Consider the following 14,974-nt stretch of genomic DNA (forward strand, 5'->3'; position numbering starts at 1 on the left):
CCATTGAGTTATTTTGACCTATAGAGGTCATTTGAAGAAGAAGCAACCGAACACTCACCAGAGGGCAGAATGTGACATTGCACAACTGCGTTAACACAATATGTACAATGAAGACACCACAAAGCTACATGGTACCTTTAACTAAGATACATACAACAGCCGGAACATCCCGGACATGGCGGCAAAAGTGTGCAAAAGTAATCAAAAGCTTATTTTTAAATGTGAAATCTTTCTAGCAGCTATAGTTTGGCATTTTGGGTGATTGTCTGGAGGTAGTTGGGCATTGAGCTTCTCAGAATTCTGTCTGTGGTCCACCTGAAGATGATGAAGAGGATGAGATGAAATAAAGATGCCGCTGGAATCCCAAGGTCCAGATGAGGTTCTTCACTCTGTATTCAGAAGAGAAACTCAGTGCACTTTACCGTCCCACAGTGGAGCTGTTAAACTCTGCAGGCACTGCTCTCTCAAGAGTCCACCTCTTCACCGCAAACTTGTTAGTGCCAATGAGGCCCATCACCGTTGTGTCGTCAACAAACTTTATGATGTGGCAAGTGGGTTGGGAAGTTATGGTAAATATTAAAACTTCACTCGCAAGAGGAAACTTCTTGGCTTAATTAGGACTGGACTTGAACCAGGTTGTCTAAATTTAAGACAAATGTTTACACCCATCCAACACCTTGACCACAGCTTTTTTTCCCCTCTTTTCCACTGTATTGGTTCAAACTCTTTCCAGACATGGCTCTTTCATATAATCCTTTCATGACAGGAAAATATATTTCTCTCACATTGCACGCAGAGAGCTTTATATTTGTGAAACATTGTGCTGATTTTGTGTCATTTCAGGATGTCTGGCTTTATCAGGTTCTCTTTCATTGTTTCACAGAGGATAAGTCATAAAATGGCATCACACAACATTTTAGCTGCAGGCTGAAATTCCACATATTGACATTAAATACTGATTATACAAAGCCAAGACAGACTACATTTGTCCAATAATGAAAGGGAAACTAAGGTATCACATGAATGTCTGCCATAATGATGTGAACATGTTTGAATACTATTAGCTGGCCATGCGCGCAGACGCAGCAGTGGAACTCCAGATGAAAGCAACCTGCCGTATCATTTTATTCCCTCCTGTATTTTCCAGTTCCTTTCTGTTTTTTTTCTTTGTCTAAGATCTTCTGGGAGATTTGCACACTGTTCCGTCCACGTGTGTGTCTTGACTTATAAATATGCATTTTCTGGGGGTTTAACAAAGACGAACTAAAGTGTCAGACTCCTGTGTCAGAGTGAGCACACGGGAAGACATGGAGGAGGCGAGGACAAAGGCAACAGGAGCGTGGGTCAGTCCGTCTGGCATTTACGAGTCAGAATACTGTTGGAATTACATACATCAACTCACCCGTATTGATGAACTCGTGTGGTTGCTCCTGAACTGGACTAAGTCACGCATCAGCCCGCTGATTTATTCTGATTATCAAAACATACACAGACATCGTCATTCCTCTCCCTGACCACATCCAGAAACATAAAACCTCAGAGCTCTCTTCCTCCTCCTTCTTTTCCCTTTTCATTCTTTCTCTTTCTGTCTGCCTCTATTTCTCTGTCCTCTCTCCTTTTTTTATACTCCCCCTTTTGTCTACGCTGTATTTAGAGCTGTCTGTCTCTACTTTTAGCTTCTCTGAAGTTGCAGAAATCTGGCATTTGCTGGGCATTCCTCTCGTAGTTGCTTGCAATGGAAGGTGGGGGGTTAGACTTGAAAGGCACACTGGGTACAGGCCGAATCAGGTCAACAGTCAATCTTAAATAGATCATTACCAATTGTTTATGCAAAAGATTAAGTAGTCTGCTCGGGATAATTTATTGTTCCACCAAATCTTGGTGTGTTAACATACTTAGCCCGCTAAATGCACTAATTGCAAGGAAAATAAGAGAACAGAATGCTTCCGCATACCCGTGTATTTCAAACAGTGACATGAAAAACGTTTTCTCTGGCTTCGAGGTTTAACTCAGTAAACATTTACGTTTCTAGGCAGCGCAAAAGGTTGGTTCACATATGTGAGACACAATGGTGAAATTGGTTCAGCTGCTGCTATCAGACTAAAAATTTGAAGCAATGACCTGTGAAGTGTTGTTTATGTTGTAGTGGATTTTCATCACAGGTAGGCACAGCATTAGTGCCCAACCCAGCTGGCTACTGGACAGTAAGATCAGAGGAAAAATGCTCGGCCCGATATCATCGCAGAAAGGAAGAAATGTCTCGGGCACCTTCAGATTCTTCTGTATTCCTTCTTCGTGTGTTTGTATTCAAGACTTCGAGGAATGCTAACAATTTACTGTGCAGATCTGTTGCCACCAAACATTTACATTTGAGGTTTTGTGCTTGGCAGGTGCTCATTCAAGCACTGTACGTACAATGTTGAATTAAGAGTGTAAAGTCATTGTTTTTACGCCTCACAGGTTAGCAGTTATTGCACCTTCCACATGGTGGGGCTCTCCATGTAAAGAAGTTCTCATTATGTTTGTCACTTTGTACTGAATCTAAGTGACTACATATTTACAAAGTAAAACTGACCCATTAAATCATCAAACTGAGGACCGTTGTGATATACACTGTAAATATTAATACTATCTTAAATTAATCTGTAGTAAAGAACGGATCTTAATTGTGGTGTCTTGGCTCCTGAAAAATAAGGAGAGTAAAATAAATACAAATACACATAAATGAAAGGCTGCTCTGATGAATAAATATAAATTCCTCTACAGTGTCACTTGAGGTGAGATATTTAAGCACAATAACTATATTCTCGTGTTTTTAATTTTTACTCAGAGATGATGAAGGTTGATGTTGGGGTGAAAGAAATTGGAAGTGTCTTAAGCTGTGATGAGGTCATTTATTTATAGCTAACATTAACAGATGAGAAGGAAAAAAACTTTACAGCCACTTTTGCAGTGATAAGCAAGTTTATAACTCAAATAAATTAATCAAATTTAAAGTTCATGTTTATAAAGGTAAAACCTTTGAAAGAGCTACCCTGCAGCGGTGCAGGACTGTGTTTTGGGGAAACCTCCAATACACAGAACTCTTTCTGTGAAAAGGTCAAATCATTCATTCGTGCAGTTCTTTTTCCTCTCTTCTGCAACCTTTTCTTACCATCCCCTCGTGCCCCACCAGCCAGACTTACTCCCCGTGTTTATAAGTTGGCCCATGTATCATAAGCTTAAACTAAGCTGCCCTTTACCTCGTGTAGAAATAGTTGGAAATCCAACTGTTTGAGCGCTTTTAAACTATTTTGACAGCTCACTCTTTTTTCCATCACCCCCACGAGCACTGGAAACTGCTGTTGTGTGTATGTGTGTGGGTATGAGAGAGAGTTTCTAAATGAACAAGCGTGCGTCGCTTGCCTTTCCCGTAAGCTGACATGAAAGATATTTCACAACTTGTGAAGTGGTGTTTTGTGAGACGCCAGGGTGCTCAGTGAGATATCATTGTAACAGTACCGTGTGCCCATAAAGGAAAGAAACCCTGTTTTCCTACAGTTCTGTAATATACTGTGTAGGAGCTGCTGCCAGAAAAAAGTCATATTTAATTTTGCCTCGGGCTTGGTGCTTTGCAAATGGCTCCCATCGGACGGAGCAGGGGTGAAACTCTGAATGGTACAAAACATCAGAATTAAAACGGCACAATTGCTATTAAAATGTAGGAATTCATTCATGTGTTAGTCATAAATCCTCTCTGAGCTATTATGTTAAAACATATTTGACTTACAGAACAAAAGATGAAAGCAAATGAGTTTAATCTGGTAAAATCCTGACTTCTTCTCCTTCATGGTCTCTCCTCCAGGTGAGATATTGAGCTTGATGGATGATCTGTTCTCTGGTTTGGGTTCTTCCTGCGTGGTGGCCGGCAGGAGGATTGGAGACCATCCTCACTCTGTGCTGTACTCATTGGTCTTCAAGTGCCTGGAACCCGACAGCCTCTACAAGTAAGTCTGCCCATGGCCTTTGCCAAGTCCAAGAGTTTTCCAGTCTATTGATTAAGTGATTTATCAAGGCTGTTTATTTCGCCTTGGTATGAATAAACATGAGCCATAAATCGTCGATGTGCTGCAGAAAGTGCAGGAGTAATTTCAAGGTTCTTGTTCAAGTGTGTTGAATATGGAAAGTCCCTAATTTTTTCCAGACCTCAATGGGTGTAGAAATTCATGAGAAATGGTTTTAAAATTATGGGGAGAAAAAGTTTCCAATTTGTGCTTTAATGAAGCTATATGCAATATACTTGGGGTCAACATTCCTGTTTTGTGTTATCAAACGTGTGATTTCCAGCTAACGTGACATTTGAGGTGAGATTTTGCACTTTTTTATTGTTTGAGTGGAAACAATTTACACGATAATGAAAATGGCAACACTATAAATCTGTTTTAGCTGTGAAAGAACACAAAGTACTGAAGTCTGCCGAGTTTCACTGCCCGTTCTTTTAATCATTTCCTTACATTGCGTGAGAGGCCGTTTTGAAGATTTGGGACCTATCTATTTTGCGATAGGCTATTTATGAGAGCAATATGTTTCGTATAATGATTGGTTTTTTTGTTTGTCATATAAATGAAGCAATTAACCAGTTAAGGAGCCAAAGTTTCATGCGGTTCGGTGAATACTTTCATGTTGACTATAAACCTAAATGGACATATGCTTTATCTTGTTACAAAGCGTGAACTCTCATCTTTTCAAAAGAACTTTATGATGCGACTTACCACATGGAATTGTTCCGGATATTAAAGGCAGTTTATTGGTCCAAAACAAAACAAAGTGGGACAAAGTGGATCTCAAAATAAGCCCACACAAGCCACATTTAAATGAGAATAAGACGGAAGGTGGCTTGACAAACGGTTTGACCAAGAATATCTCATATCGCTGGAATCAAAACAAGCAACACGTGTCGCGTCTCTCTAAAGCTGAAAATGGCGGTGAAGCTCCCCATGTGTTCGATTAGCCAATTAGCTAATAGGGGATTGACCGGCAGCTAGATTAATTTCATATGTAAAGCTACAGCATGGGAAACAAATCACAACTTAAACAAAAACACTGTACCATGACCTTGACCTAAAAAGTAACATTTTACGCCTGGTGAAATGTAAGCAGTAACACAGTCTATGCTTGTAATTCAACTATTACATTTAGCGGCCTCTGCAAACCTCTGCTGCTAACTGTGAGCTACATTTAAAGCTAATGGTGTTTTTTAATGATGTATGTCGTTCTAGGGTATATCAACCCAATAACCTTATTTGCTGAGAGAATAAATAAATGCTCAACTATTGTTTTTATTATTTTCAACTCAATTCAACTATCATTTTCGTTCATTTCCGATTCCCTCTGAAATGAGCTTTGATGCCGTCGTAGGAAGTCGCAGATAACATTTGATGCTAAACGGATGTAAAGCAGGAAGCTGTGTAACCACTTGGGACACAGAGCAGATTTTAGATTGCTTCTCTTGCTTTTATAAGCTCTTCAAGACAGACAGAAGAGGATATCGCAAAGTTAACAGACTCTCCAAGTGTTTACCAGCACAGGTGGCTGGACAATGTGACATTTAGTGAGAGGGCCATTGAGATATGACCATTCAGCATTCAGCGTGTCACTGCCGGCAAAGTGCTGCAGTTAGTAAAGAAATCCTTTGACACTTGTAAAGCGAGCATGCAGCAGCCCCCATTTTCACGCTGACTGCTACCATATTTTTCTCACTTACGCAGGAGTGTGAACCGTTCCTGGCCGTACATCAAACAAAAGGCACCGTTCGACAATATTAAACACTTAAACAAGCAGGAGAAGTAAAACAAGTCAAAGTGCTACCAGGTGAACATGGCAGACTGTAAACTTTCTTTTATATACAATTGCAAAAGGACCCAAAGACCTTGGAAAAGCGGAACAAAATGTGCAGTCACCGTGTCAGTCGCCTGCTGAGAGGATGACGAACAAAAGCAATCGCATTTTTATCAAAATATGAAAGATAATAGACCATTTCTGTGGCTGAAGTAAGTTATACATAACATACTTGTGTATATAGAACATTTATATATAAAGGAAGCACTTAATCAACAGTAAAAAGAGAGACTGGGCACTGTTGAAGCCCATTTACCTCCCTGGCTGCGTGAAGGACCGTCATTCATTCATTAAATAACCAATAATAGTTTTACACTCGGGCTGTCACTGTCTGCGTTCAAGCGACAGATCCCCATTCACGGCAGGTCACAAATCCCACTCGTCAAATAACTTTATGAATGAAAGCAAGCGCGGGGGGAGAAAGAAGGAGCAGCGGGGCAACTTTTACAACTCACAAGAGGATTCTGTGAATGATCGCGTCCCCGCCGCTTGGATTGCATTCACAACTGGCTACTTTTACAGAGATCCGATCACGACGCACAATGCTGCATTTTTTGATCATATATAAGCGGCCTGATCATCATCAATCTCCACTATGATGTCACTGACAGCTGTATTTCATTTTGCATTTAAATTCAATATAATACCATTTCTTCTATACTTTGTCGTTCTCAAACTCTGATATGATGAATATTTTGCACCTCATAGCAGAAGTATTTCAAAATTATAGCAGTGAGGTTAATTTCTTTCATCTGGCCCGGTCAGACCAAAAAATAAAAGCGACTGAGCTCATAGTCAATTAAAATGTCCGGCTGATCTGCACTTTTGGAATTTATACACGCTGACATCAGATTTTTAGTTTTATTAAAGCAACTTTTGGGGGGCTTGTCCTAATAAAAATGTCAGCTACAGAAGTTTTTCTTGGATTTATTATGAAAAGTAGCTGTATGTAGAATTAAAATAAATTGCAGATAGTTCCCTTTTCCTTGGCATTACATTGCAAAAAGTAGCACTTAAGAAATAATTGGCAAACATGAATTGCTAATCAGCTTTAGCCTTACACGTGTGAAATGCAAACTCACGCTACATAATATAAAATATTGAAATGCATTTATGTGGGAATTTATTACCTGTTATTTGACCTTTATGAAAAATGAAATCTTTATCTTTAAGTTATTTTAAAATCTAATGTTGACTTTCTCACAAAGTCTAACCTCACCTATTCCGACACGTTGTTCCTCGCATCGGCTCACAATTTATCACCACCCGATTGACTTTATCCTTTCTCTGACCGCATTTTTATGGGTTCTGTATTTCCCATTACCATAAAAAGACCTTTCATTAAGATCAACAGTACCTTGCAACCGTGTTTGCAGCTTTCCCAAACAACAATGACTGTGCAAATATCAGCACACCACATCCTCCCTAGGGTGTCTACAATTCCCATTGCAAATGTTATTTTGTTTCGGGGGGTAAAGTTTGTTACCCTCTCCTGAACACAGCTGGCTCGAGTTAACCGGGAAAGCAATACTTTGTCTCACCATGGTGGAAGTGGTGGATAATGCTGTTCTTTACAGTGTGTTCTTTTGGTCAGAGTAAAACATGGAGGTAATTAACGACGATTGTTGTCAAGACTAAGGCAGCATTAGTCTGAACTGACCACTGTGTGTGTGTGTTCTTCAATACATCATGCATATATAGCACCAAACCTACTTATTTGTTGCTTTCTGATGTGATGATTGAAGCATGAGGTGCTATTTCCCCTTTGTGATTCTCGTCTGGTTTGCTCCTGGGATAAATTTAAGAAATGGAACAAAAAGAGCTGAGGATGCTAACGCCTGCATGTTCCATAGGCGGTCTTGCCAGCCTCAGCCTCAGACTCAGCCTATGGTAGCTGGAAGTTCCGCTTGAGTGTGCTTTTATGAATCCATACATCATCGGTGCTGGATATGTAGTAGGCTACATGTTAAGCTGTTAAGAGATTTCACACCGGCAATACATTTGTCTTCAGACTGAGGCCAAAAAGGCTGTGTGTGTTTTTTGTCCCACTGGGTATTGCTGTGATACGCATTTCCTACGCACACTTTTTTTTTCTACCCTTAAGTATTTTTCTTCCCGGCCCCAGATGTTATTGTGGCTGTCACTGCATGCACGAAACACACTATCTTCTCAGCTTTTCCAACTAGTTTTAAGTGTCCCGTGTTTGTAATGATTTAGCGGCTGTTGTGGCCTTGGATTTGTTTTGGGAACCTCATCAGTGCCCCTCTGAAAGACGTAAAAGCAGGCAAGATTTTGCAATAGAAGAAGGATAATGTACGGATAACCATTAGTTCTGCTTTGTTTGAATCAGTCTAAGGAGACAATCATTATTCTATACATTAAATTTTTCAATACACAAACCCTTCTCTAGAAAGAGAAAATTTGATATCCTGCAAAAGTTGGAAGCTTCCACTTACAAAAACCTGCAGAGTGTAATTTTTAACTTTGTGGCACTCTTATCTGTGTTTAGGCAGGCTACACAGTCTTGTTCTCAGATAAGGGCAGAATTTACGTCGGAATTACATCTAAGGGCGCACCTCTCTGCAGCCAACTGCGCTTGTCTTAATCAGAAGCCTGATAAGGCCTCAACTAGCATTGGCTTTGTACATGATCATTACCAGGTTGCTGTGGCCTTGTTCCCTTGCAAAACAAAATGCTACTCGCATGCTTTCTGCTACTTTGCATGAGACATTTTGTTTCAAAACTGGATTTGCAGGAGATTAGCAGCATTTATACACAGTATAACAGTCTATCACGCTGTTTCTTGTGCGTGCAAATCAGTGCAGAGCTCCACAGTTCCTCCATCTAATCTAGTGGTTTACTGGCCACATCATGATACATACCTTCTTGTAACAAAGAGTTTCACTTTTTACAGCGGGAGCACGCTGTAAAGTTCACTTACTTATTTTTAAGAAGAAGCCAAGTGAGGTTGAGGACCGAAGAAAGGGTTGGCAAACCTCTGTTTGGCACTACCTGGCTCAGGATTGTCAACACATGAAGCTTTGGCGATGGCAGATTAGGTCAGAAAAACATTTCTCCTGTTTTTTCTCTTTTTCTCTCTTTTTCTTCTCTGTTCTTCTTACCCCTTTTTACCCTATCTTCCCCTATTGTGGACTATTGTTCCCCAACTTCCAGGTCTTGTCATTACCAACAGCCATCTTTACTTGCTGAGCTAGAGAAGAGTGATATTCAGCAAAAACAATATTGTCTTTGTTCCCAAAATTTTAATTTCCCCCAAACTTACACCAATGGATCCCAGTGCCATATAGATGCTGTTTTGGGAATTCTAGCGCTCCAGCTGTTCAATTAAGCAAGATATGGGCTTTTCACAAAAATGAAGTATTTGGTCCATGGTTACACTGTCATTTTGGGAAATCGGACCAAAAATTTAATTTGCCGCAAACTTACACCAATGGATCCCAGTGCCATATAGATCTTGTGTTTGAAGTTCTGGAGCTCTAGCTCTTAAATTATCCAAGATATGGGCTTTTCACAAAAATGAACAATTTGGTCCAAGGTTACACTGACATTGTTGTGACAGTTGTCATTTCTGCCGAAACCCGGGATTGAACCAGGGGCCTTTAGATCTTCAGTCTAACACTCTCCCAACCGAGCTATTTCGGCTGATATGTATGCATTTCTTACACTTTAATTATCTAAGAAGATATGGGCTGTTTACAAAATCTGATTATTTAGTCCATGGTTACACTGTCATTTTGGGAAATCGGACCAAAAATTAAATTTGCCCCAAACTCACACCAATGGATCCCAGTGCCATGAAGATGCTGTGTTGGAAATTCTAGTGCTCTAGCTCTTTCCTTGGTCAAGATATGGGCTTTTCACAAAAACTACTAATTTGGGCCATGGTTACACTGTTATGTTTCGAGTCAGCGCTACTGTACGTGCGTACTGGTCAGTCATTTGTCAATTTCTTCATCAATGGTCATTTAATTAGGCCCCCATAACCTCTTAACAGTACTTCCACGCAGCCCAGAGTCAGACTTCTCCATCTTGTTTTGCACTTAAATGAACTTATGGTTTTGTTGCCATTAATGAGAAGTTGTTGGGAGGGAAACATGCCTAAGACACTGGGTTTACAAAACACCGTTCTAAGTCATCCAGGGCGTTTGGATATCATGCAGTAATAATTCCAGGCAGCTGGACTTACACTTGAGTCTTGACATGGTTTCGCCACTCAATCAAGTAGCTTCTTTGGTTCTGAGTCAGTGGTGGGCTGTAAACTGACGTTCATTTTGTAGCATTACTCATTGGAGTTGTTAGAGCCACATAAATGGAGGTGCAAACTACCCTGCTACTGGCAACGATGTGGCGGAGATGTCAGACTGGCGTTATAAGTAGGTGTATTATTAAAAGATGTTCTTAATAAATGCCCTCTATGTCTTCCAGATGCCTTAATGCCAAATCTTGTGCGTCATTTCAAGATGAATAGGCACCACCCTCCTTAACTTTTCATTAGCTCCTGCAGCAGTGATTGAGGCACATTTGGATGGTGTTGTCTGCATATTTTAATATGGGGCAGTAATGCCCAACCTCATACCAGAATATTAGTTGATGAAGGATGTCAAACATTAAAATATAGTAGTATAATTTGTTTCATCTATCTGAAATTACTTTTCTTAATTTCCGCTGATGCTTATGTTGGCTGATTCTCTGCTGAAAAGAAGTTCCTCCAACTAGGATGTGTTAAGTTTAAAGTACATGCTCATACTTATAACCAAGTTCATGCTGAGATTTTAAATCAGAACATCTATTCTTACCAATGCAAATATTTTAATGAACCATACTGTTGTTTTCATATGTCCTAGTCCATTTGCTACAAATTGCATATGCATTACTGGCAACCATTTTTCAAAGCACCATTTTTAGGATGAAGAATGTGTTTTCCCAACTTTTCTCTACTTTCCCTACTTGTCATTTACAAATGAATGCAAAAGGAAAAACTTTCACAGTTGCTTTATCATCATTTACTTTTTGTTGTTTCGCATAATTCCACACTGACATCCACACACACACACACAGTGAGTCATTTACAAGCCAAAAATCACAATTTGAAAAATCAGATACAGTCGTCCCCTGAAGATTGCTGTGGCCTTTGCACTCATCACTTCAATACATCATGCATTTATAGCACCAGTCTACTGTACCAAAGCACTGTGACCAAAAAGCAGCAATCTCAATGTAAATGTTGGTAGTATTAGTGCTCCGAAAGAACTTCTGAACTGCAATATACAGCATATCATTACATGCATGTATAAGACTCCTGGAATTTTGGATAAAACAGCATCACTACAAGGGGAAATTTATTTTGTATTTCAAGAAGACTTTTGATTATCAGTTATTTTTTTTGGCGAATGTTTTTAGTTTAGTTTGCATGCTCACTTAAAAATGATTATACAATTGTGACTACAAATGCACATATTTGGTGCTGTGTGACAATCACTGTAACATTAATGTTGGGAAATTTGCAGCCGTATTTGCCTGCAATCAGTATCCATGAAATTTGTCACATCTTTGTTTACAATAAATCCAGCTAAATCTGAATTTGAGCTGTTCCTTTGCTGTCGATGGGTGACGTCTCAGCCTTCACAATGCACCCTGCTGGATAAAGTATTGCGTTGTATTACCATCCATTTATGTTCAGTTATAGCTCTTTTTGTTTTGTTTGTGCAGGAAGTAGAATGATCTTTTCACATCTGCCAGTTCTGACTCATACTGGAAGTCAGTGTTGACATTCAGTGTCGACCACAATGTTTCCCCAAACTTAACCAAGCATTTTAATTGCCTAAACGTCACCTTAATCAGGCTGCCACAAGTAAAAGGTTTGTAGATACATTTCAACATTGGAAGTGAGCATGTTGTTTTATCAAGAGAATCTCATCTTGGTGGCATTACATTTCCCGAAACATATTTTGCAACTGCAAAATAATTGTGCATGAATGTAATTCTTGGGGGGAAAAGGTTGGGAGTCGGGCTTAGTCTCTCATTTTTCCAATGAAATGAAGGGCTATTGCATCGCTCAAGGTTCAGGTTTGATGCCAGTTGGACCTGAAGCTTTTTAAAGTCATGAGCAAGATCTTGTAGCTGCCATGGATTCCTTGTGTTGTGCAGGGTCATATCCTACGTGGCCTTGATTGATTTGTAGAGTGGCTCAGCTGATGCGGCTCCAAACGCTGATGTCATGGAAAAGGCATCCCCTGCTGCACCGGCTTCTCTGAGCACGGCAAATACTGCTCTAATTGATTCTCTCTTGCTTTCTCTCGCTCCCGTCATCTCTTGTTTAGCTCTCTCCCTCTCCACCGTCTCATTAAATTAGCGGTCAATGCTTATTTTAATGGCTACATTGTTAATTTACACAAACATTAATCTGCCATTCATGCACTTTGTTGTTTGCTGAGCTTTCAAAGCAGCTCGCAGACAAAACCACTCCACCTCTTCACCAAACCATGTGCAGCCAGATGTGAGAGTGAGGGATAGACAGAGCTGAGCTGCATGCAAGAGAAAGATGGCGAGACAAAGGGAGGTGTGTGCCTGTGTGTGTGTGTGTGTGTGGGTGGGTTGGCGTGGCTGTTGTGTGTGTTTCATGTTTCACCAATTCTGTTACTTGATGTTTTGACAATGTTGTGGCAGGCCAGATTGTGGCTGCTTCCTTTGTTCTCTCAGGCGATCCTTATCATCACTGAGTACCTCTACGGAGCTCACACACACACACACACACACACACACACTACACACCACACGTACACACATACACATACCGTCTGTCTGTCTGTGAATGAGATAACAACTTCAACAGCTGTCATCGTTGTGAAGAATTGTAACCTTTCCAATGTTCCTTTGTATGAAGTTTCTCAAATACCTTTGCATGTGAGCGCTAACATAAAGAGAACTTGAAATGCTTCTTTCATTTTTGTATCCTCTTATTAAAAGATGCTGGCATCTGTTTGTTTTAAGGTCTTTATTTCTTCTCTTTATAGCAATCATTTATACATCTTAAGTGCTTAAGAATCCCTCTGATGTTTATGTTTATATTTACGTGTCAACCACTTTTTCGACTTAGTAGCTGCGAAGTCATTCACTCTGTAAAACTCACTGAGATAAATCAAAGTTGAAATATCTTGAGTAAAGTCTAATAAATGGGCGCATTTGGCACTTGATAAGATTATTTTCCTTGGATAAGTAAAAATAAGATTAAATCATCTTAAAACAAACTCTTGAGACTTTCTGGAGTTCCTGTTGTTGCAGTGTGAGAGTCGTAAGCTCTGCTCAGAAAGGGGTTTTATTACTTGGACATAATAATTTTTGTAATTGGGAACTGCGGAACGAAAAAACTATTTCTCACCCGTGCCAACAACCCAAAACATCAACAAAGGGTTGGCAGGCTCACATCCGGGGTCCCATACTAAACTCCTAACAAATTGCTCCGATAAAAATCCCGCCTCGTTTACCACCCCCCCCCACCCCCCCCTCCTCCTTCCCTCCCCCCTCCCCTCCCCCCTCCTTTCATCCGCCTGCCAGTAATGTAGCCGCATAATTTAAACAGTGTGACTGTTGTACGCCGGCATTGTTTTGCTGGGCAGCAGAGCCGGCGAGGCCTGTGCGTCTTTTGTGAGGTTCTTGGGGAATACCGCATCCACCCTGCTGAATAACAAGACCAGACAAACTATGTGAACAATGTCCAAACAGGTCATATTACAAACAAAACAATCATTTGACAGCGTTGGAACGGCTCTCAAAGAGCAAAAACAAGATATAGCAAAATACAGTCAGAGGAAGAAAAGATGGTTTTGTGTAAGGGCAAAAGAGGAAAAAAAAGACTCTGCTCGGTCTTATTTTTGTTTGTTTTACAAGTATGCGGCGTCGGAATGCCATGAAAAATATTCCAATTTCCTCTCTTTTGTTCATTTTGTCTCACTGTGTTTTGTGGTTTGCTGGTTGTTGCTTTGTAGCTTTACAGTGGTGACAGTGTGGAAATAATACGGCTGAGAACATATACTTTCTTCACAACTAGTTAAAAGCATTGCGCAACTCTAAATCATCCCACTTAACACAAAACAGTTTGACTTGGACGGAGTATTGAATTTGGAACAGATCTCATTCTTCAAGTCAACACAACTTTGTATGTTAACATCCAGTTTGGAGAAATGATGATCACATTAAGATTCACTGCTGCAATGATATCTGTTCATTATGGGGTTAATTTGTAGGACAGAAATCGTAATCTGCTGTTTCCATGGATGCAGTTAATTGGGTTGCTTGATTAACACTTAAACAAAGTTGTATTTTGGTGGTAATGTTTCTAATTAATTGATTTCACGTTTTTATCCTCATAGCTCGTGGAAAATGGATATTGACGTCCGAGTCTTCACTGTCTCGTCCTCCTCTCGTCCTTTCTTTAGATTCTGTGCACTTTCTTCTTCTTCTTCTTCTTCTTCTGTTTATTCATACAGATTGACATTTTCCAAAAGCCATGTAAAGGTCATTTGTTTCTTATTCAGAACTGTGTGGCCCCACATTACTTGAGATGCGTTACATTTTCTCAATGTATCTCATCTTCTATTGAGATGTCTTGAACCGTTGGCCGTGCCGTCTCATCTGGGTACTGAGTCTGCTGTGGCACCCAAAAGAAATGTTTGACATTTTCAAAGGGAGGAACTTTGTCCTCACAACGTCCTCCGTGTCAAGGCAGATGCGCCCTTTTGTCTTCTCTTCTTTTTCCATTTTTCACATATTACTTAATCCCACAAAACCCTCATCTCCTTGTTCATAATCAATCAGAAAACAGTTTGCCCACATTTCTTTCTTTTGTCTTTGTCATCTCAAGCTGACTTGTAATTCTCACAGACATCTAGACTCTATTGAGGTTTCTGTGTTCGTCCCTGTATTTAATCTGTAATCTGTCTTTTCTCACTGTCTCTCTCAGGTTTACTCTCTATGCAGTGGACAGCCGCGGCAGTCACTCAGAGTCCAGCTTTGTCTCAGTACGGACGTCCTGTCCAATGGTGGACGACAGCCGAGCTGAAGGTAGCTTCACCAAATC

At 40.2% G+C, this 14,974-nt stretch overlaps 1 protein-coding gene and 1 non-coding gene across 2 annotated transcripts in view; one reads left to right on the top strand and one right to left on the bottom strand.

The window, feature by feature from the left end:
- astn2 (astrotactin 2) overlaps positions 1-14,974 on the top strand; it is a 216,234-nt gene that overhangs the window by 195,850 nt on the left and 5,410 nt on the right. The window contains exons 20-21 of the mRNA XM_076163970.1: positions 3,845-3,986; positions 14,858-14,958. Of these exons, the coding sequence (XP_076020085.1) occupies positions 3,845-3,986; positions 14,858-14,958 (243 nt within the window). The remainder of the gene's footprint in view (positions 1-3,844; positions 3,987-14,857; positions 14,959-14,974) is intronic.
- trnaf-gaa (transfer RNA phenylalanine (anticodon GAA)) lies at positions 9,468-9,540 on the bottom strand. The gene has a single exon. It is a non-coding gene; the product is annotated as a tRNA-Phe (tRNA).

This window comes from Genypterus blacodes, unplaced genomic scaffold (genome assembly GCF_046128005.1).
Source record: "Genypterus blacodes isolate CSIRO-AG114 ecotype Tasmania unplaced genomic scaffold, CSIRO-AGI_Gbla_v1 ptg000133l_1, whole genome shotgun sequence".
NCBI lineage: Eukaryota > Metazoa > Chordata > Actinopteri > Ophidiiformes > Ophidiidae > Genypterus > Genypterus blacodes.